Raw genomic sequence first — 21,636 nt, forward strand, 5'->3', positions numbered from 1 at the left:
TTTTGTGAGGTAAGTGCCGATTGGTCAGACACGCCCAGCACATTCACTCATCTAATCACAAAATTTCCCTAGTATCAAAGGCAGGCGAGAACCACGTCAAGGAGATCCCAAATCTGAAGTGAAACTAGGCACATTTGTTTACTTTGGGTTGTTCTTATTTATTTTTATTTTTTTGGTCTGACAATTCCTCTTTTCTGTACTCACCTTTCCCCCCCGCTCCCACACTGGGATGGTTTGAAGCATGGCGTCCCATGATGCACTGCTAACAAGTGTGGGCATGACAATTGTGTTCTGGGGTCTGTCCTCGTTCCTGTCGGGCTTTCTGCCACGGCAGTGCCTATCCAAATTTGAGAGTATGCAGCAGTGGGTTACTCAAACATAATGTGGGTTCAGCTATTCTGGAAGCATTCAGGGGGGATTATGGGAACTGCTTTCCAAATGTTCTTGTTGGGGCGGCACTGCCGGGCCAGGGCAGGCAGAGTACTGTGCGATCCTGTGGTTCTGTGTTCACCAGTCCAGTCTAGCGTGCTGTTTGTCCCAACTGAGCGCCTCCCTCCCTCCCCTTCACAGCTAACGCCACACTCCGCTCACTCCGAGGGACCAAAGCCCCTTTCCCTTGGGGGAAAAAAGAAAAATGGTCGCAAACGCCGAATATTCTGTCAGCCTTCTTTCCCTTCAGTCCTCCTGTACTTGTTTTTCTCAATTTGTTTCCTCCATTCACTTCTGGACAGATGTTCCTAAGAACTTCACCGTGAAGCTGGTCACCAAGACCACGGTACTGTTGACCTGGAAGTTTTCCGATAGCCGTTCCCCATACCGATGCATGGTAAGCGATTCAGTTTTGTCCATCTTGTTCAAATGAGTACCTGCCAGACCCTGACTTAATTTACATGTTTTTGATGTTATTGTGAACAGTTTATCCATGCACATTCTTCCACAGATCGAGTACAACCGGCAGAAGGTTGACATTGATGCTAGGATGACCAAAGCCCTCATCACCAATTTACGACCCAACGTCACCTATGAGTTCAGAATCACCTGCCAGGAGAGCAGCGACGGTGGACCCAAACACAAGCTCATCGCCCGAACGGCGCCACCTATTCTGATCCGAAAACCTGAGTTGGACCTGAAAAGAGAGCCGGACAGTATGCTGACCATTCTCTTCCCACCGCTGGAAGCCAAAGACTTGATAAAGTGAGGAAAACTATCCTTGCCTAGAAACGCACTCTACCCAAGTATACGAATGCAAATGCATTTCAAAGTGTGAATGATGGATCCATTTTTGAAGAAAGTTTGTGCTGTTGTTATCTATAGTGCTCATTGTGGCCACACTGAGAATGCAGTATATATACCTGTGTTAAGAATTGCATTTTAATCATCTGCGTTCACATGGTTGCGCATTTTTCAGGTTTTGTTTGGCTAGATATTCCCATTTTTAATGCTCTGATGGATACAGAAATGTAGATTTTATGATACTGACGATGTCTGTTGTGGGGGGATTTGTTTTATGCACCATCTTGACCTCTTGCAGGGCAATCTATGTTGTGGTGGTTCCTCTGAAGAAGGGAAGAGGACCGATCAGACACATCAAGAACCCAGACGAGCTGGACCTGGAAGAGGTGAACATACCCTTTTTTCCACAAGTCTTTGTCCTTGTGTCGCAGACACAGTGGAGCCAGAGCCCTGGAAAGAGTTCTCGCAGGAGCATTGTGGGAACGTTCCCGAGGGGTTTGCCAGGGAAAAGGGGACAATTACACAGCTCTCATCCTCACTCGCTGGCAAACTACAACGCTTAGCCACTCGACCTTGAGCTGTGTATTCTGTTTATATATTATTTTATTTATTGGGACTTCAAAATAAAATAAAAATTAGGTTTTTATTATAGATAGCCCATTTTGTTTGCACAATTAGCACTGCTTGATGCTGATATGTTGTGTTTTAGATGCTGGTTTCAGTTCTTTTCAAGCAGTTTTTTCTCCCACAGCTGTTGGGCGAAAGAAGACTCGGTCAACGTCACGCTCGAACCACCCGTCAGCTCAAGCAGGTGGACGGGAAGCGGCCCTACATCGCTGCCAGCTTCAAGCCCTCATCCATGCCGTCGTCCTTCACCCTGGGCGATCAGAGAGTGTATAGCGCCTTTGAAAACAGGGCTCTGGACCCTGGACAGGAATATGTGTTCTTCATCCTAGCTGAGCTTAACACTACTGGAGGGGTGAGTGAAATATAAGGAAAAGCCTTTTTAATCCATCACAAATTGGTGTTATGACAACCATAAAGTGACAAATGTAGATGACTTTAACCTTTTTTGTGCTTGTGCAGAAATCCTTCGCATCTAGCCCCTACACGGACCCAATCATGGCTCCTGACGTGGACCCTCAGCCCCTGGAGACGGGAGGAGACGGACTCATCTGGGTGGTCGGACCTGTTCTCGCTGTGGTCTTCATAATCTGCATTGTCATTGCAATTCTCCTTTACAAGAAGTGAGTGGACTTTTTTCACATTCTAATGAATTGATGTGTGTCCCTACCATTTATAGTACCAGCAAAAAGGGGATTTTTGACCTATTTTGTTCTTTATATAACAAGCAGGTGGAACTATCTTCAACCTAACGCACTGTAAATGCATTATGAGGTGAAGAAATGCTAACAGAATGATTTAAGCGTATTTTAGACATATTCCCCCCAGCCGTTAGCATCGTTTGGAGGAGTTCAAAGCATAGCTGAGGAGAGCAGTCAATTCGATCGTATCAAAATGTGACGAGGTGATGGCTAATAGCTATTAGCTTCAGAGCACGGCTAAAGCAGACCGCTTTGACTTTTAGCATGCAAACGCGCGGAAGCTATTCCTCATTAGCACCTCACGGACGAGGTTAAAAGCGAATGACTCCTGGCTAGTATTTCCTCCCTCAGCAGGACCTTGAGTTTGACCTCTGGTGTCTGGAGATGCGCAAACACACATCTTTACAGGTCTGTCCAAATGCAGATGAGCCTAATCTGGCACTGCTAGCCTGCCCTGTGAATTTAAATGCACTCTATTGATTTTTTTCTTTCTCCTCTCCCTTGTTCTCTTGTTGTGTTTTCTCTCTTTTATATATTTATTTCACTTCAATGCTTTCTTTGGAAGCAGCAAGCCTGACAGGTAAGGCTTAGCTGTACTTTATTGCTGTTTTCAAGGGGGCAAAAGAAAACAACCTGCCTCAGCATAAAAGCAAGTTTTAATTAGATGGCAATGAAAAACCAATGTGCCCCTCGGTTGTGTTGTGTGTGGACATAGCTTTGCTTGTGCTAGCATCTAGCTTCCTCTATATTAACTATAAACACAATGTATATATTATTAGAGATGCACCGATATAGCAGCCAAAAAAAAGTCCATTCTATCTCTAAATTCAAATAAATGTCTTTTTGATGCTCTTAAATGTGACATGGCAGATCGCTGTAGCGCCTCAGTTCAAGAGATACTATCGATATCAGAATCGGCAGATTTCATTCTGAATAATCAGTTAACGCATCGGCAGAGAAATTTAGTATCGGTGCTTCTCTAAGATAGATAGATAGATAGAAGAATCATTCAAAATCGGGAGTCATCGATCTGAATCATGAACTGAATGGATCAGAAAATTTGGTTCACTTGTTCTTTTTCCATCTCATTTGTCAGTTTTCATTTAGTCTCCACGTTTTCCTTCCCTTTTTAAAGCAGCAAACGGAAAGAGTCAGAGCCACGGACGAAATGCCTGCTGAACAACGCCGAAATCACCCCTCACCACCCCACAGACCCCGTGGAGATGAGGCGAATCAACTTCCAAACCCCAGGTACATGCACACCAACACTCTCTCTGATTACTTTTCTCCGACTGTAAACTGCTGCGTCTCACGAAACCTGTCGAGAACATGTCATATCTATTTGTAGGTCATATTTCACCCCCAAATCAAAAGAATTATATTTTGCAGACAGAAAAACAGCCTTTTTGACATTATTTTACATATCACTTTGAAGTGTTCAGGAGTGACATATTTTGTCAGTTAACTTTAATTTAACTGTCAATTTCAGGTGCACCTGCTGCTATTTCTAATTTGCATCTCTACTGATGCGGTTTATTAGTTCATAATTGTGTACGGCCTGTCAATCATTTTTATTTTATATTTGGTTCAGGGGTTGCTTACAACTGAGCGAAATCCAACGTCCAGGCCTCTTCAGAGATGTTTTTGCTCAACTCACTCAAAAGCAGACGATCTTTTGTCTCGTCCAAATCCTCCAGTTCAAAGAGCGTTCTCTATTTCGCCGGCTTTGGACGCTAAACCTAGTCTGACATTTCTCTGTAGCTCCTTGAAGTGAATTTGTCGAAGGCGTCTCTCTCTCCTGTGCGCTCTCTGCGTCTCCCCATCAAACAGCTCGTTTCAAAGGCGGTAATCTCGCCTCGGCCGCCCCGAGGAGGTCATAACTCGGCCTCTGCTGAGAGCTTGCCTCCTTCAGCGGACATAAAACGAGAGCCAGATGAGAAATGGAGGTGGAGAACGCAAGAAAGCCTCTATCGCCACCTCATTTCCCATAATCACCTGTCCATTGTGGAGCATCATGTCCGGTAGCCGCCTAACACATCTGAAATGAGCCTGGCGTGCTTTCATCTTCTTTCTCGCCTTTCGTCTGCTTAAACGCTATCAGAGGTTCGCCTCGTTAAAGTCGTCCTCGATGGACTTTATTAATTGAGGAGCGTTCAATTTGTGACGCGACGTTGTTCTTTTTAAGTGCGGGATGTCATTATCTCTTTGCTTGGTGAATTTTTATTTAAGCGGACATTTTAGCCCAATTAACTGGGACGGGGAAACATTTGCGACATTTCCATTAGCTAATAGGGTCCATTGTTAAAAGGAGCACACTTCAGTTCACATGGATGACTGGCACATATGGCGCCCAACGCGGGGCTCAACCACTGTGCTTATCCTAATGAGACGAGACACTGACATTCTGTTTTGTTTCGTAGCACATTTAGGGTCAGATTGTGCTCAATTCCTCTGACTCCTCTTTAGTCTTTCTGTATTGGTATTATTAAGTGTTTTATAACACACAGATTTTCATGAGCAAACTGTTTAATGTGACACATTCGCAAAAAAGCAGCGCTCATGGCGTCTCTAAGCCTGTGATAAATCGTGTCTGTGAATAGAAGATTTGTAATCCCCGTCATTTTTTAGGCTGCTTGCTAAAATCTTGATGCATATCACTGTTTGTTTATTTTTTTATTGATTTCTTGGTTTATTCTCTTTTGCCAAGAAATATGTCACATTATAGATGAAAAATGGCTGTCATATTGAGGTTTAATATTTACATAGCTTTGGGAGGTAGAAAAGACAAACGATGCTTATTGTAAATACTGTTTATATCTTATAATTAAGGCGATGCACCGATGTATACATTTTAAAACAGTAACCGATAATTATTTTAATAAAAAAAATTTTTTTTAAATAAAATAATGATCTATATTAATGTTTAACATTATTATTTATTTTTGCATATACAGATAACCAATAGTTATCGGTTTAAATCATTTATTTATTTTTTGGCTGTATATAGTCACCAATATATAATGCATTCTATTTATAATGTTAATTATAATAATAATCCTGAATTATAATGATAATTCATCCACTCAATAAAGTATTAACCTTAATTTCTGCTTTTACCAATGCACTGATTTTGACATTTTGGCAGATATAGATAATCAATAACTATTTTAATGTTACAAATGATAACCGATATGACTGTTGAATTTATAAATCTGTACAGTTTTGGCTTTTTTGGGGGGGGGGGGGGGGGGGGGGGGCTGATGTAAACATGGTAACCAATAAAACATAAATAAATAATAAATAAACAAGCATAAAAATATAAATAAATATTTTTTTCCCCTATGTTTTATGCATTCCTATTTATAATGCTGATAAAATAATAATCCTGAACTTTTTATCCACTCAATCAAGTTTTAACCTTAATGTCTACTCTTACGGATGCACCGATATTGCCATTTTGGCAGATATAGATAACCGATAACTATTTTTATGTTAGAAATGTATGGAAGCAGATTAGTCTCAAATATAATTCACGCAAAAAACATGATTCACACATGCGTAGACAATTTCACATGCATGAAACCTAATTCACGTACACACAAAAAAAAAAAAAATCACGTGCGTGAAAAAAGAAATATATTATATTATACAAAATAAAATTATATATTCATACAATACACTTCACAAATGCTAAACACAATTTGTAGATGTACAGCTGTGCACAAAAACCTTTGAATGTTTAAAATGTGCGATGAATGTTTATCCTTTAATGTGAATGTGCAAATCGTCATTCATGTGTAAATCGCCTTGGATGTGTGTGTGTGTGTGTGTGTGTGTGTGTGTTTGAGACTTTCCTGGAATCCTACACAGAGCAGTCGTACTCTTTAGCCAATCAGATTTAAGCTTATCAATCGACCAATCAGTATCACGTGAGGGCGGGCCTACCTGCATGTTACGTCATCAGCTTTCGACCGGTTCATGGCTGAGCAGAGGTATGTGCAGTTTCTGTGTGTTTACTGAAGTTAAAGAAGTTCGAGATCAGTTGAAGCAATAGTTTATGAACTATTAACTGATGTCAGATGTCCCATATCGTGTCAGAAATTAAGAATGATGCTTGTTTTGTTGTTAGCTGCAAACAATCACGCTAATGAGTGCAAAACAATCATCTGTGGTCAACACTCACCCTAGCTCTCTCAGCGCCGGCCTCATCCAGACTGTTCTTTAAATAGTATATAGACCTATTTTAATGAGCACCCAGTGTTTATTTGCCATTTGTGCAATTTGTGTAAGTCGTTAAATTATTAAACACTTTTTGTTTCCCTGCATTTTTCAGGATTAACCAACTTTGGCATGACATCTGGATAGCAGTCACAAACATCTTAATCCATGTTGTTTCTTTATTCTTTATTTCTTTTATACTTTATTTTTTTGTATTAATGTCTTAATTGGAAACACTTTACAATAACGTTTCATTAGTTAACATTAACTAATAATGAACTGCACATATACAGCATTTATTACTTTTTTGTTAATGTTAATTTCAACATTTACTAATACTTCATTAAAATCTTGTGAACATTAGTTAATGCACTGTGAACTAACATGAACAGCTGTATTTTTAACTAACGTTAACAAAGATTAACAAACACAGCAACAAATGTATTGCTCATGGTTAGTTAATACATTAAATCACGTTAACTTACAGTAGTTATTGTACCTTATTGTAAAGTGTTACCCTGATATGATTGTAAAGCGCGTTGGGTGTACAGTAGTACATATGAAAGCGCTATATAAATACCTCATTCATTCATTCATATATTCAGCATTAATTTCCTTATGTTTTGTGCTGTATTGTCATCTCAAGGTTTTTAGTGTCACAGGACAATTTTATGAAGCATTAATTTTACTTTGCCTAGTAAAACAGGCAAATCTGATTTTATGCTGGTCAGACAAAGGTACTTATCATAGAGAGGCAATTAAGATTACGCAACTAAGATTACTCAGTAAACTCTATTCAGATACCATCACTTAATCTCCCACGTCCTCCGTCTGCACCTCTTGTACTAGAGGGTTTTAGTACTTTAAATATCAGACCAAAGACAGAGAGAGGTCTGCTGATGACTGGATTAAACACAGTTCATCTGTTAACTTTTCACTTGATGTATTTCACAATATTTGTATACTTTAAAAGCATAAGACTGACTGGATCTCACAACTCACGTATATTTCTCTGTACTGAATGTTGCGCTTCATACTTAAGATTGTCAGTTCATGATCTTCATATGTAACAGGAACATTAATCATGATCAAGTCATTATATATATATATTATTCCCAAAGGATTCAGAAACTTCAAATTAATAAAACGTGTACATCAAATGTAACTATGTCTTTGAATCTTTTAATTCTGACAAGAACATTTAATAATGCATGAATAGCAGGGCTTTATTCCTAAAGCGTGTACATATAGTCCGCAGGAGACAAATGAATACAGTAACAATGCATCACTTTCAACCTCTTGTCGAAACAACTGTCAAATGGGTGGCTTGCAACATGACAGTTTAGAAAGAATTACAGTAGAAATGGTAAGATCACAGTACTGGTTGTCTGCATCTTCATACATATATATATATATGCAGTTTAAAACAAAACAGATGTCTCCTATACCGGTATATGCACGCCATTACATTATTATCATCATCATCAGTTGAATGTGTGGTGGATAGGACATGAAAATCCATCAATACTAAAAATAAATGTTTATGTTCACATGTGGACTAAACAGCAGTTAATAAACTATTGCTTCAACTTGATCTCGAACTTCTTTAACCACAAAAACTGCACATGCTCCTGATTAGCCATGAACTGGTCGAAAGCTGATGACGTAACATGCAGGTAGGCCCGCCCTCACGTGATACTGATTGGTCGATTGATAAGCTTAAATCTGATTGGCTAAAGAGTACGACTGCTCTGTGTAGGGTGCCAGGAAAGTCTCAAACACACACACACACACATCCAAGGCGATTCACACATGAATGACGATTTACACATTCACATTCAAGGATAAACTCGCACATTTTAAAAAATTCAAAGGTTTTTGTGCACAGTTGTACATCTATGAATTGTGTTTTGCATTTGTGAAGTGTATTGTATGAATATATACTTTTATTTTGCGCATGTGAAATGCTTTTTGTGAATATATTTTTTTTCTCACACACGTGAATTTTTTTTTTGTGTACGTGAATTAGGTTTCATGCATGTGAAATTGTCTACGCATGTGTGAATCATGTTTTTAGCATGAATTATATATGAGACTAATCCGCTTCCATAGAAATCATAATCAATATGACTGTCGAATTTATAAATCTGTAAAGTTTTGCCTTTTTTATTTGTATTGGCCGATAAAAAATAAAACATACATAAATAATTAAATAAATAAGCTTAAAAATCGAATAAAATAATCCTATTTTTTCCTGTATATATGTTTTATGCATTCATATTTAAAATGCTAATTATAATATTAATCTTGAATTATAACGATAATTCATCCACTCAATAAATTAACCTTAATTTCTGCTACTACCAATGCACCGATATAGACATTTTGCCATATGTAGATAACCGATAACTATTTTTAAGTTACAAATGATAACCGATATGACTGTCGAATTTGTAAATCTATACATTTTTGCCTTTTTAAAATTTTTACTTTAGCTAATGCAAACATGACCACCAATAAAATAAAATAAAATAAACATAAATATATAAATAAATAATCCTGTTTTTCCTATATAAGTATGGTGTTGTTGTTTTTTGCTTAGCCAACATACAGCATAAAAAGTACACTTTTAGTCCAAAGTCTACTCATAATGCTAATTATAATGCTAATTCAAATCTGATCCACTTGCTAACATGTTAATCTGGCCCGTCTGCACGGGTGCCGTGTGCCTAAAGTCATCACAGATGGTTCAGACCTCAACAACAGAAGCTGAAGACATTCCTCATCCGCTCGCTTTCCAGACAGCTGGACAGAAGTCGAGCGCGAAACAGTGACCGTATGTGGTTTTACCGCTCGATCGACGCTGCCATCTGATATTTTGAGAATTTATTCTTTAAAAAACTACCATGGGGTCAGGTAGATGCGATAGTGAATTTTATTACATGGCTTGGTTGAATTCTAATGTAGAATGCGGTGTGTTATTTCTTGATAACAATCCGCTGCTAAGTATAACACACCGTTGCCATGAAAAACAGAGCGTTGCTATGGACGCAGGATTCTAACCGTAGAGACGGAACGGACTATTTTCTTTAGCGGAAGCAATAAACTCCTTTTTAAATCAATATTTTGTGTCAAATTATTTATTTATTTGGTAGGTAGCCATGTAATAAGTGGGATAATGTAGAGCGAGGCGGTTGTTATAGCGAATACAACCCCTTCAGGCTGATTCAAGACCCCTCTACATTATCCCTTACGTATATTGCGTCTTAATGTTGGATTTTACAAATTTCACCGTGGTATAAACAGCATCTCCACTGGTTCATAAGCGTCATCTGTGTGTCTAATAAACATCAGCAACTCTGATGTTGGCTGAATGCGAGTGAGTGTGTCCTACTTCCACTGTCTGACAGACTGCTTGGCGTCGGATCCAACACTGAGGACCCTCGCGAGGATTACCGCCTTCATTCAAAGCAGGGGTGGTCCGTTCTCCTGCCTGTTTAAAAATGCACAATACAGTTTGAAAAATTAATTAGAGGGAGCAAATGTATAAAAGAAAAGCTTATTAATTTCCTTGCATTTTTCCATTTATTTCAGTCCATTTCAAGATTTTGTTCTCAACTAATTATCAGTGCATTTAAAAGGGATTGCTTTTATTTTATTTTTTTGGTGTTTGCTGTTTTTCACAGATTCGGGTCTAAGCAGTCCTGTCAGTGAAGCCGGTTTTGACTATGAAAGTTAGTGCTCACATCTCGCGCTGAGCTTTGGTGTTTTCTTATCTTTTTTTAATGCGTCTGCCCCACATCTGAAATAATGGGTTGTCTTCTACGACTACATTTGCATTTGACTTTTTTTTCTCCCCCCTTCCCTTCACAAACTGCCGGATCTGCGCTAATGTTCACTCCCGTAACCCTGGGAAAGTTAAAAGGAGTCGTACCTCAAATGAAACCCAAAACTGTATCTCATTAGCAATTGTTTTTCCTATACGAGGTGCATAATTTAGGATAAAATATAGTAAATAATACAATTTTTCGTACCCATTTTTTTTAAAATTTGATTTTTGGTGCTTAAAAGACATAATGTTAGCCAGCATGAAGCATAAAAAGTTCAAAGCATATGTCTTGTGTGTGTGTGTGTATATATTTATAAATATATAAAAAATATATTTTTAAAATGTACATGCATAAAAGATACATAGAAAAAGAACATTTGTTCTGCATTATGCATAATGCAAATGCTGTCAACAGTTTCATCTTAATTATGACTGCTTTTAACTTTCTTTCGTAACACGGCTTTTGATTTTTCCTTTTTGATGTGTTTAGTATTTCTGCTTGTCGATTGCTTTGTTCTTACAGGCTGTTGGCTGAACTCTATTAATCCACAGTAAACGCACTGCAGTCACAGATGACGGTGTAGAGACGGCTCTGCTGTGTAGTTTTTACACGGGTCTCCACACATTCCAGCATCCTTTTCCCGGCCCTCCAGCTCAGCCGTCCGCCCGGCTCTCCCCCGATGGGGTCGTTCTGCAGGCGGAGATAACGAGCCGAATTAATTAAACCCTCCGCAAACAATAGTCCGACATTTGATACATCCCTCCCGCCCCCCAGCGAGGCAGAGGAAAGAGAAACACGGCTCCCTTTTTCTTGTTTTTATGGGGAAATAGACCAAGCGTTTTTCCCTTTTATATGTAAATGAACAATCGCATAAAACTGTTTCGCGAACAGCGGCAGAGGATATCAAAAGGATTTGTTATTTGCATCACCTGTCAAGCACAAATAAGAGACTGAAAATATGTAATTAGACAGTTTGCTTCTCTCGCGCTCCGTGATCTTGAGCTTGATTGCATGGGATAAAAAGAGTGAGAGACGCAAAAATCCTGGCAGAGAGAGCAGACAGCAACAGGAATTTGTCCTTGAAAGAGTTATATAGGCTACCATTTTTAACCAGACTTGAAGAACACTTTTTAGTATCTTTCACATAAATACTTGAAATTGAATGTGGTTAACCCTCTGGTACTGGTCACGTGTCATTCAAAAATGACCTTTTTTTCCCAATGAAATGATTGTACTATATTTTAGTTTGATCATATTTTTTTTATTTAATAGATTGTATTTTTAGGGGATTTTATGGTACTAAATAATATTTATGCAGTAGTTATTATCCATTTATTCACTTTTTGAGCATAGACCTGGATTTTAAATTTCCAACAGATGACACTTGGCAGATTATTGCTGAAGTGAGAAAAGTTTTAAAAAGTTAACTTGAATTAAGATTTATTTTTGGCGCAGTACCAAACGCTTCCACTAGATGAAATTAGCTTCCCATTCATTTCCAATGTGCTCATTTTTGACCCTGAACAATACAAGTGCGACTATTTTTTTCAGGATCTTTTAACGTTTTCAAATCATGTCCATGATCTTTGTGTGTGTGTGTGTGTTCACACAGCAAGTGGCAAAACCTTTACCAAGTTTCTTACCGTTAAGATTAAGTAAAAAATTCAACAAACAAAAAAAATATGGCCGAAAACTGAACAGCACCGGAGGGTTAATTTTTTGCACCTCGATCGGATTAAATGTAATTGTTTGCTACATCTTGCAGGGAGAAAATTCCTGAGAACAAACAAATAACAGCCTGTTCATGAAATAGAAAAATGGACGACGAGTAATTGTTGTTGACACGGAGCAAAGTTGAGGAATACGTTGACATTGGAAAGAGTTTGTTGGGCTTCGATTGGCTCTAGATGGCCTTTCTCATTGCATTATGGAGGCTGTTGTCATTTAGCATGCAGGTCTGATCTCAGGTTGTTTGCCAAAGTTGCCCTTCGCATCTTTTTCGGGAGTGCTTTGGCATACATTATCTTGGTTCACCTTAAGAGGGTAAAACTGATTCCAGACAATCTCTAAGAGCTTGGCCAGGCTGGTGAAAATAACATTTGTAGACTAACAGAAGCGTTAGCGTCCGCTAATTCAACAAATTCTCACATAACAAAAAACGAACAGCTAGAACTTTTTCAAGACGTCTTGTTGAATGCCATTATTTGCATCGTTTTTTTTGTTGTCATGACGTCCAATCAGCAAGTTCAATCTCAATCAAACCCGAGCAAAGTCATTTGCAGAATACTACATTTAGAGAAGGAAGAAAAAAAAAACGTGTCAAATGGAGCGTGGCTAATGTGATTATGCAGATTATCAATGCCTAATTAAATCACAGTACACTTGAAGGAAGATGTCAACATTTAGCCAACTTTTGACCTCTGAAGTAGACGATGAAAGAAAGTCCAGTGGCCTCTGTAAATAAGTTAGCGTCCATCTTAGGAAGAGCTTGTCTGTTTTCTGCTTTATTCCATTACTAATTAATTACTAGATTAACTCCAGCACGGCCTAGGGTTTTTTGGGGGGTCTGAGCAAACATGTGCTAACTAGTGCTTGTTTGAGGAAGGGTCTTGCAAGCTGTTGCAGGGTTAGCATGGGTGGCTGCTTCTGTGACACGCTTGCTCAGCTTTGACTGAACTGAAGCTGAGAACAAGACACTTCACTTTTCACCGGTACCATCGGGTCATCTTAACCCAGGCCAGAACTCTCGAATAAACCCCCTACCTTACCCTGATTACCCCCATCATCAGCCCTCCACCTCAAGAGCTTTATTTCCCATCATTGCTCAAACGAAGGGTTACATAAGAAAATTATTGCAAGCTTCTGCCAAAAGGAAATCTGCTGGAAATATTAAGGCAAGACATCTCCTCTAGGGAAAGGCAATATTATATTTTTCTACCTCTCGCTTGCTCGTATTTTTCGTGTTTAGTGTGGAAGCTTTCCAGATTTCCCCCCCAGAACAGTAAGTCCATATTTCGTTTTTGCACAAGACCATAAATGACATGCAAATATGTCTTTTTAGTGAAATACAAGACGAAAGTTTGTGTACTTTTGTGTTTAAGTCTACAATAAACAGTATCAGACTGGCAGAACTCCCTACTTGACAGGATTAGAGATATGGTTAGGGAAGGGGTGTCCAATCTTGCTCCTGAATGGTCACTATCCTGCCTGGATGTTTCTAGTGATCCTCAAGACCTTAATTGGCTGTTTCAGGTGTCTTTAATTGGGGATCAGTCTAAACCTTATTGGTAGGTAGTCCTCCAGGAGCAGGAATGGACTCCCCTATTTTATAGTAACACATGGTTAACCCTACATAGGGAACATAGATCCCATCACCATTGCTGTGAACAATGTACATAGGGTGACAAGCATCAATCTTGTATTGTGGTTTTAGCCTTTTGTCTCGCCTCTGTGAAATAGAAGTTTTCAGATTTTGCATTTGATTAAATCTATTATGTTTTGGCTCTGCAGACATGAGCTTATTTCCCAAAGGCAGATCTTTGGGGCTGTGACTCTGTTTGAGAACTGTTTGGTTTCATGAAGGCAACATTGTTCCCTTTGTCTTAGCCCGTTGAGTACAAACGTATGGTTCGTGCATGGAGTGTCCTCTGCTCATAATTTTTAGCTGTAGTGGAGTGAGACAGAAGACAGTTCATTGCTTTGGAAATATTGCGAAGCTATTAGGAACCATTTGACCCCAATCAGCGTTGTAATTGGTCTGGGGGTTTTGTAGCACCTTAGCAATGGTCCTTAGGTCCTTGCCTTCATATTGTCTGTATAAAGGCAGTTGTTGTTTTTTTGGTATTAGGACGATCCTAATTGGACAGATTGATGATGTAGAGCTCTGGCCTGGTCACACTGTGTCCCTAACATCACCCACTGTTCCTCACTGCAGTCCCACCTCATTATCTCACCTGCTTGGGTGTCTTCCCCCACCCCTGATCCCGCTTTCTCCACCAACATTTGGGATTTTGCTTCTAAATGCCTTTCTTGACCATGGTGGTCTTACTGACCTTGTCTTCCTTTGTCTTCTTCTCCTGATTGGTGCACAGGTATGATGAACCACCCCCCTATACCCATCTCGGAGCTAGCCGAGCACACAGATCTACTGAAGGCCAACGACAACCTGAAGCTCTCCCAGGAGTACGAGGTACGGCATATTTTGCAAAAAAATATTATTTTGGATAATTATCAGGGTATATCACTAATAATCAGGGTATAAAACTAACTTTTTGCCACACCAGCCAATAGTCAGTGACTTAGGATTATTTACTGGCCTTAATTTTTTTTTTACTGGAAATAATGGCAGTAATGACATAAAAAAAAAAATTAGATACCAGTGAAAATTCACAATTCACATTTCAAGACCACAGCTAAAACTACTAGCCTAACTAATATGAATTTAAAACATTATTAAAGACAAGTAAAAGTACTAAATCAGTAATAAAATAAAAACAAATAATCAAATTACAGGCAAAAGCACAAATAAATACAATATAACAAAGATACAAATTAAATAAACAGTGCTTTTCAGGTTTTTCAGGTAGGTCTAAGAGTAGCTTTCCGGTACAGAAATTTAATAAAATAAGCAAATGTAGAATAACACTGCATAGTCTTCATTGTTTAAATTAAACATCTTTATTAATGAATCCTTATTAGGCTGCTGTCACTTTAAGAGCGAATGCACGGATCTAATATACTGATACTGGCACACATGCGTTTACTTTTTCAAATGTTTACATTTACTTATGACATAACCGACTGTTTACTAGGATACTCACTATTTTTTTTTACATAATTTTGTGTGAAATTGTCCACTCGAGCGCAAGAAAACGTGAAAGAGAGTTCAGTTTAGTACTCACGCTATCCACACAGCACATTTTGCTCTTGAATATGGAAATTGTCAAGGCTTAAACTTTCGTGACGATGCAGCACTGGCCCGTCAACTGTCCCAAGCGTTCACGTTCATGCATTGTTAGAATTCATAAAAATGTTACTGGCCAACGGCGAGTGGCACCGTTTCATATACTCGCCAACGCCGATTCATACTCGCATTTGATGCTTGGTGAGTGTTAATTTTAGGCCCTGCTATTTTGTGTTACGTAAAAGGCAAAGCTGTTCAAGACAGTGCACCTGTGGGTTTTCCTAATAAACCAATTCAGGTTGAGATGATTTTTTTTTTTACTGTTCACATGGCAGTTACTCATGTGCCCCGGGGTTTTGCAGTGGCACGGATGTCTCTGTTTGGAGTGCTGGGCTCGTATGTAGCGGCTGCTGATTAGCCCTTACTATTGCTGAATCAGCCTTCATTAGCATAGAGCAAATGTCGTCGTCCATCTTAAATCACAGCGTGCTACAGCAGCCCTGCCATCAACACCACCGGGGCTTAATGCCATCTTAAATGGCTCCCAGCGTGAGCCAGACCCGATATCTCAGCAGGATCATGGGCACGCTTGAGTTGAGCCAACCAGCTATCATTTTTGGGACATTGGCTTAGCATATAGATTAGCATTAGCTGCATGTGCTAGCCAACTGAAGGAAAGTCATTCTTAAGCAGCCTTAGTAGTAGATTGTTGAATATTTAGTTTCTGGCCTCGCTACCTGCAAAAAGTGAGCAAACAATGGCGTAATCCGGCAAAGTCACCTTCTATCAGATATTAGCTTCAGAGTTTCATAAATTGTTACAAGAAATTTGATCTGCTGTGTCTTCATGAATAAAACAGTATTTTTTCTCAAAGGGAACTGCAAGAGTCATTACATTTGAGAGGTTGAAAAACCCTTTAAACTTGCATTTCAAGTCCATAATTGAGGTCAGCTGATGATAAAGTTTGGGAACTGCTGCTCTAGAAGGAAAAAAATGGAAGGAATGTAGTGTTTGATCTTCAGCTAGTTAAATCAAAGAGTGATGTTTGTTAAAAACGAGGCTAGAGAAGAAAAAATAAACATTAGAGATGGATGCGGATGTGGAGCAGAAAAAGATGTTTGGTGCAAAGAGTTTTGGTCTGATATGAGGATGTGGGCTGGGTGTTATGCAAAAGCATGCTGTGGATTACCAAACTCCGGATTATGACATCAATTTTCCGTTCATATGTGATCCGCTATATTACAGCACCGTCTGGCATTTGGCTTGGAGCAGAACCATACCAATCCAGACCAATGCGTTAAAACCCACAGGCGGTTTTCAGGGTAGATGATAAGAGGGACGTGTTCGAGAGCACGGACAACCTGCGGAGGATACGTGCTCTGTTATTTGTGCCCGTAATCATCGCAGGGTAAACAGTTACATCAAACCCCTCATTGTGGGTTATTTAGTCCCAGTTTCAGCATGCAGAGACGGTCGCCTAAATGAAAACATCCCTCAAGCTAGAAGAGCTGGGCCGGAGCCATTGCCCGAGAACAGGCTCGGAATCATAATGGAATACTAAATTACCCCGACAGGGGAATAGAATATTTATTCAGAAATTCTCATATTGGGAATGTGGTGGCATTTATCTTGCTTGCGGCAGATAATTCACCCCCTCACAGGAAGGAACAGACTCTTTTATCAGCGTTTCCTTTGCTATTATTCACTGTCCACGTAACTGTCCCGACAAAGCTACCTGGCCGAATGCTCGTGAATATTTTAAAACGATAGCAGATGGCTTTTAATTACACTTTAATGTGCGCTCTGATTGCGGCAGGAGCGGGACTCTTATCTTGTTGTGAATGTTTATCTGAGCTGCTTTGTGCAGGATTCTCATTTATTTCTCATCCGCGAGTTTTAGTCCTCCCAGGCCTTGTGGCCTCACTCAACCCCGCTTTCTGAGCGTTGAACTCTCCTCTGTTTCTCCACCTTCTTCTGATGTTCTAGCGGATGCAGACTCACTCTCTTCTCACATTAGTATTCATGCCTGTGATGCTGAGGGATTGGGAAAAGCCCTGAGGGTGGTTTCATTCCGTACTTTCTCTCCACAGTCCATCGATCCGGGTCAGCAGTTCACCTGGGAGCATTCCAACCTGGAGGTCAACAAACCCAAGAACCGATACGCCAACGTCATCGCCTACGACCACTCCCGCGTAATCCTGGCACCCATCGAAGGTCGGGCAATACACACACACACAGATTTTTAAAAAAGAAATCTGTGTCAATGCGTTGCACCTAAAGGTTCCAGAATGACTGAACTTTGTTGACGCCCCCACAGATCCGTCTGGCTTCACACACAAAAAAAGCAGTTTAGAGAAATGTATCCATAAGTCTTTCAGAAGAACCTGATCTAGCATGTGCATTTGGGAGGATCGCCATCCATTTTTTATGTCTTTATTATACGTTTTTATAGTGTTTATCCGTATAAATCAATTTACTTTCTCTTCTTCCCACACAATTTTATTGTCTGCTCACACACACAAAAGAAACAAGAGTCAGATAATTCACAAGCAGTCAAAATTAAACCAGCAGGCAAATGGTGTAGAGCACAGCCATATCCCAGAGTGCCTTGAGTTGAGGTATAGAAGCTGTCAAGATTTTGGATTAAACATAAAACGCCAGTGGAAAATCAGGAGAGATTCTGCTGCTATGTTGGTAAAATGCCCATATTTTTTTCCCTACAGAGGCGACTGTCAATGCTCAATGCTCTCTTTTGCTGTTTACAGATATTTTCCCTCCCTCGTCGTCGCGTCACCTTGATTTTTGCCACAGTTCACCACGACCCAATTTAGATGAGCAATAACGCAGCGTAACAGAATCATCACAAAGACAGCGCCCATAAATGCATAAATTAATCAAGTTCGAAATTTCCATTTTACAGTGCAGTGATTTCGCCATTAGACACAGCGGTGGAACAATTCGTGCAGGCAGCCGTGCTCTGTTCACTTAGCTATGACTAAAACGAAACACACCCGCGATCGCTTTGTGAGGCGGGGAAGAGGCTTTTAATGGCATTCTTTTTTTCCCCTGATTGCTAATTTTGTCTTTTTCTACGACGTAGCGGGGGCTAGAAAATGAGCACAGCCAAGTGTTTCATTGTTCGTTGTTAAAGCACGAAAACAACAATTTAGCACCATGGGCCTGTGTTTGAGATTGAAGCTTTTGTGTTGGATAAACGGTACAATTAAATATGCCTCTTGTAGGTTATTTGCCAGAGGTCTGAAGCGAGAGCGGACCCCGAGTGTAATTACAAGTGACTTGTTTCAGAGAATTGATGGCATTAGCTCCTACTGAAGGATTTGAACAAACCCCAAATCTTAAGTATTGAGTTTGTTGCGTAATTCACCACCCCCCCAACCCCGTCGCTTGTGCCACCAACATAAACAACATCAAATCATATATATATTTACATTTGCTTGTTAAATCACCTATATTATTATGGTGATTATGAGAATTGCATGTTGGTACCCAGACCAAGACTAGACCTTTAAGACAGAGATCCAGACCCAGAACTAGACCCTGAGATCCAAATTCTGAGGGCCAAGGCCACATGTATGTGGTTTTGAGAGGTCTCAAGACCTAGACCATAAGATTGTTACCCCCAGAAGTAGCACACAAGGGCTTTACTTCTATTCCCAGCTGTCTCACGGATCCTGAGCTTAGACGGGAGAATGTTTGGCTGCTTTATGGGAGATTTACTGCGGGCCGCCCAGAGCGATGGCAGAAAGAGAGCGAGACAGGGTCCTGCTCGCTGATTTAGTCCTAGTCCAGCCTAATTCCATCGTATAGCATCTGGCCCTAAATCAGCAGCAGTGGATGCTGTTGGCCGGCCCTCAGAGAGCTAGACGGGGCTGAAAAAGCTGGAAGGAAGTGAGAAAAGGCAGTGAAGGGGCTCAATGGCTTTTCTTTCATGGGGATTATTTTCTATGATGGATATCTGTCACAGCTCTACAATAGCCTCTAACCAGACTGTGACTGTATATCACGTTAGTGGAGTAGCAAGTTTTTCACCAGTTAAGAGACTCACACAGCAACATTGTCAGCCATTTTGGAACTGTCGAGAAACAGGGGTAAAACCACACTTTTGAAGTCAACATGTAGTGTTCTTGTGCCAAAACAGCTATGTAGTTTTACAACACAACATTTTCAAGCTGTTTGTGCTATTACAACTTTAAGACTCAAGCAAATGACTATCATTTTCGCATGTGAAATCACAGCCACTTTAATAAATACATGTTATTATGTAGAGCTGAGCGGTCAAGTGTTACGTTCTGATATTTCTCTCATAAACGTATCTTTAACTTTGTGTTACAACAATCAAAATCGTTTATTTCAAAATCTTCTTTATGATATGTCCCTTTTAAAGTGAACGTCTCTGTCATTCTGACTCTAACTTTCACAGTTACCAACCTTCATGCTTCGTTTCAAGGTATCACAGGCAGCGACTACATCAACGCGAACTACATCGACGGCTACAGGAAGCAGAACGCATACATCGCCACGCAGGGGCCGCTTCCGGAGACCTTCGGAGACTTCTGGAGGATGGTGTGGGAGCAACGAGCCGCCACCGTGGTCATGATGACCAGACTGGAGGAGAAGTCACGGGTGAGGCTAGTCAAAAAACAGATTGTTTTCAGAAGAGTTGTAAATATCATTCTCCTGACATGAAGGATACATGCAGCATTATAGTTTTGCCAAATCTTATATTTTGAAACAACCTTTGCATACTGGTGCTGGTGATTCCTTAAAATACTGTCTAGCTATGCAGCTCACTAGATTGTGGAAGAGAGCTAATAGGCCGTCTCTTTTACCCTTGTTAAAAAGACTGAGCTTCATACTGGACAAATTGACATTATTCCAGTTGAAATGCCATTGCCGGTTGAATGAATGGGCAAAAAAGGATGGAGAAAAATAGAGGGAAATAAAGACATAGGCTCTCCGATAACAACCCTGGGAATCATCTCTCGGCTCTACCAGAGAGAGGGGAAGTTAAGAAGCCCTCATCTTGAAGACTTCCTCAGCCGTAACGTCCAGAAGTTCATTGAAGACGATTCCGTCACACCCTAGACTGTCAGGCTCAGCAAACTCAGTCAGTATCTCAGGACACCCCCTCTTGCTCTCTCTCACCATCTTAGCGGGCACCACATGGTGTATTAGAGCTCTGTCAGATGCGATCACAGTGAGCCATTCAATCTGCAGCATAAGCGCAAAGAACGCATTAAACCTGCACATTTTTGAAGCAGTGTGCTGTCACATCGCATCAGGGCACAGGGGCGGCCTGACTGCTTGCCATGCTCCGTATTGAGTGGATCTTTATTTGGGCTGTGGCAGGCCAGGGGTCTGTCAATGTGCCAGGTGTCAGAGTGGGGAAGGAAAACATTATGCCAAGGTAATTGATCTGACATGGGCGGACGAGAATGGTTTGTGATTGCAGGATTGAACCCTATTTTAAGTCTTACTTCCAATTTTAAGAATCAAAATGTCCTTTATTTTGACTCCCTTATGATTATTTGAGCAAAAAAAGATGAGCAGGATCTAGTGTGCAGGTTTAGTTCAACAGCACCGTAATTCCTCAGCACACTGAAATTTGCATAGAAATGTATAAGTAAATCTGAGTCAACGACATCCAATAAAGAGCTGAATGACATCAGGTATGCTAACATTCTCTCACCCTCTGCAGATAAAGTGCGACCAGTACTGGCCGAGTAGAGGGACGGAGACCTACGGTATGATCCAGGTGACGCTCTTGGACACCATCGAACTCGCCACCTTCTGCGTGCGCACCTTCTCCCTACACAAGGTAAGGCTTTTTGTGTAATAGTGCCACCTAGCATGATCTCATATCAAAGAAAACAGCCAAGCACTGTCTACTGCAGTAATCCTACTCCTGGAGGGCCAGTGTCCTACAGAGTTTAGCTCCAACCCTAATTAAACTAATCAGGTTCTTCAGGATTGTTAGAAACTTCCAGGCAGGTGTCTTTGAGCTAAACTCCACAGGACCGTGGCCCTCCAGGAGCACGATTGGACACCCATGGTCTACACAAAAGGCGTTTCTGAGATAAGTGCGCTCCCTGCTCCAGGAACACTT

The 21,636-nt window shown here is 40.3% G+C and overlaps 1 protein-coding gene across 28 annotated transcripts in view; it reads left to right on the top strand.

Moving 5' to 3' along the window:
• The window catches only part of ptprsa (protein tyrosine phosphatase receptor type Sa), a 207,822-nt gene that overhangs the window by 169,297 nt on the left and 16,889 nt on the right, over positions 1 to 21,636 (top strand). For 9 of the 28 annotated variants that reach the window (XM_084117266.1, XM_084117276.1, XM_084117265.1 and 6 more), the window contains 12 exons: positions 732 to 826; positions 941 to 1,194; positions 1,532 to 1,619; positions 1,985 to 2,212; positions 2,320 to 2,480; positions 3,124 to 3,138; positions 3,694 to 3,809; positions 10,463 to 10,510; positions 14,698 to 14,795; positions 17,600 to 17,723; positions 19,951 to 20,153; positions 21,229 to 21,348. In XM_084117266.1, the coding sequence (XP_083973392.1) occupies positions 732 to 826; positions 941 to 1,194; positions 1,532 to 1,619; positions 1,985 to 2,212; positions 2,320 to 2,480; positions 3,124 to 3,138; positions 3,694 to 3,809; positions 10,463 to 10,510; positions 14,698 to 14,795; positions 17,600 to 17,723; positions 19,951 to 20,153; positions 21,229 to 21,348 (1,550 nt within the window). The remainder of the gene's footprint in view (positions 1 to 731; positions 827 to 940; positions 1,195 to 1,531; positions 1,620 to 1,984; positions 2,213 to 2,319; positions 2,481 to 3,123; positions 3,139 to 3,693; positions 3,810 to 10,462; positions 10,511 to 14,697; positions 14,796 to 17,599; positions 17,724 to 19,950; positions 20,154 to 21,228; positions 21,349 to 21,636) is intronic. The other 19 variants (XM_084117275.1, XM_084117285.1, XM_084117281.1 and 16 more) reach the window with 11 other exon arrangements.

Source organism: Abramis brama (assembly GCF_963993115.1).
Source record: "Abramis brama genome assembly, chromosome: 6".
Classification (NCBI taxonomy): domain Eukaryota; kingdom Metazoa; phylum Chordata; class Actinopteri; order Cypriniformes; family Leuciscidae; genus Abramis; species Abramis brama.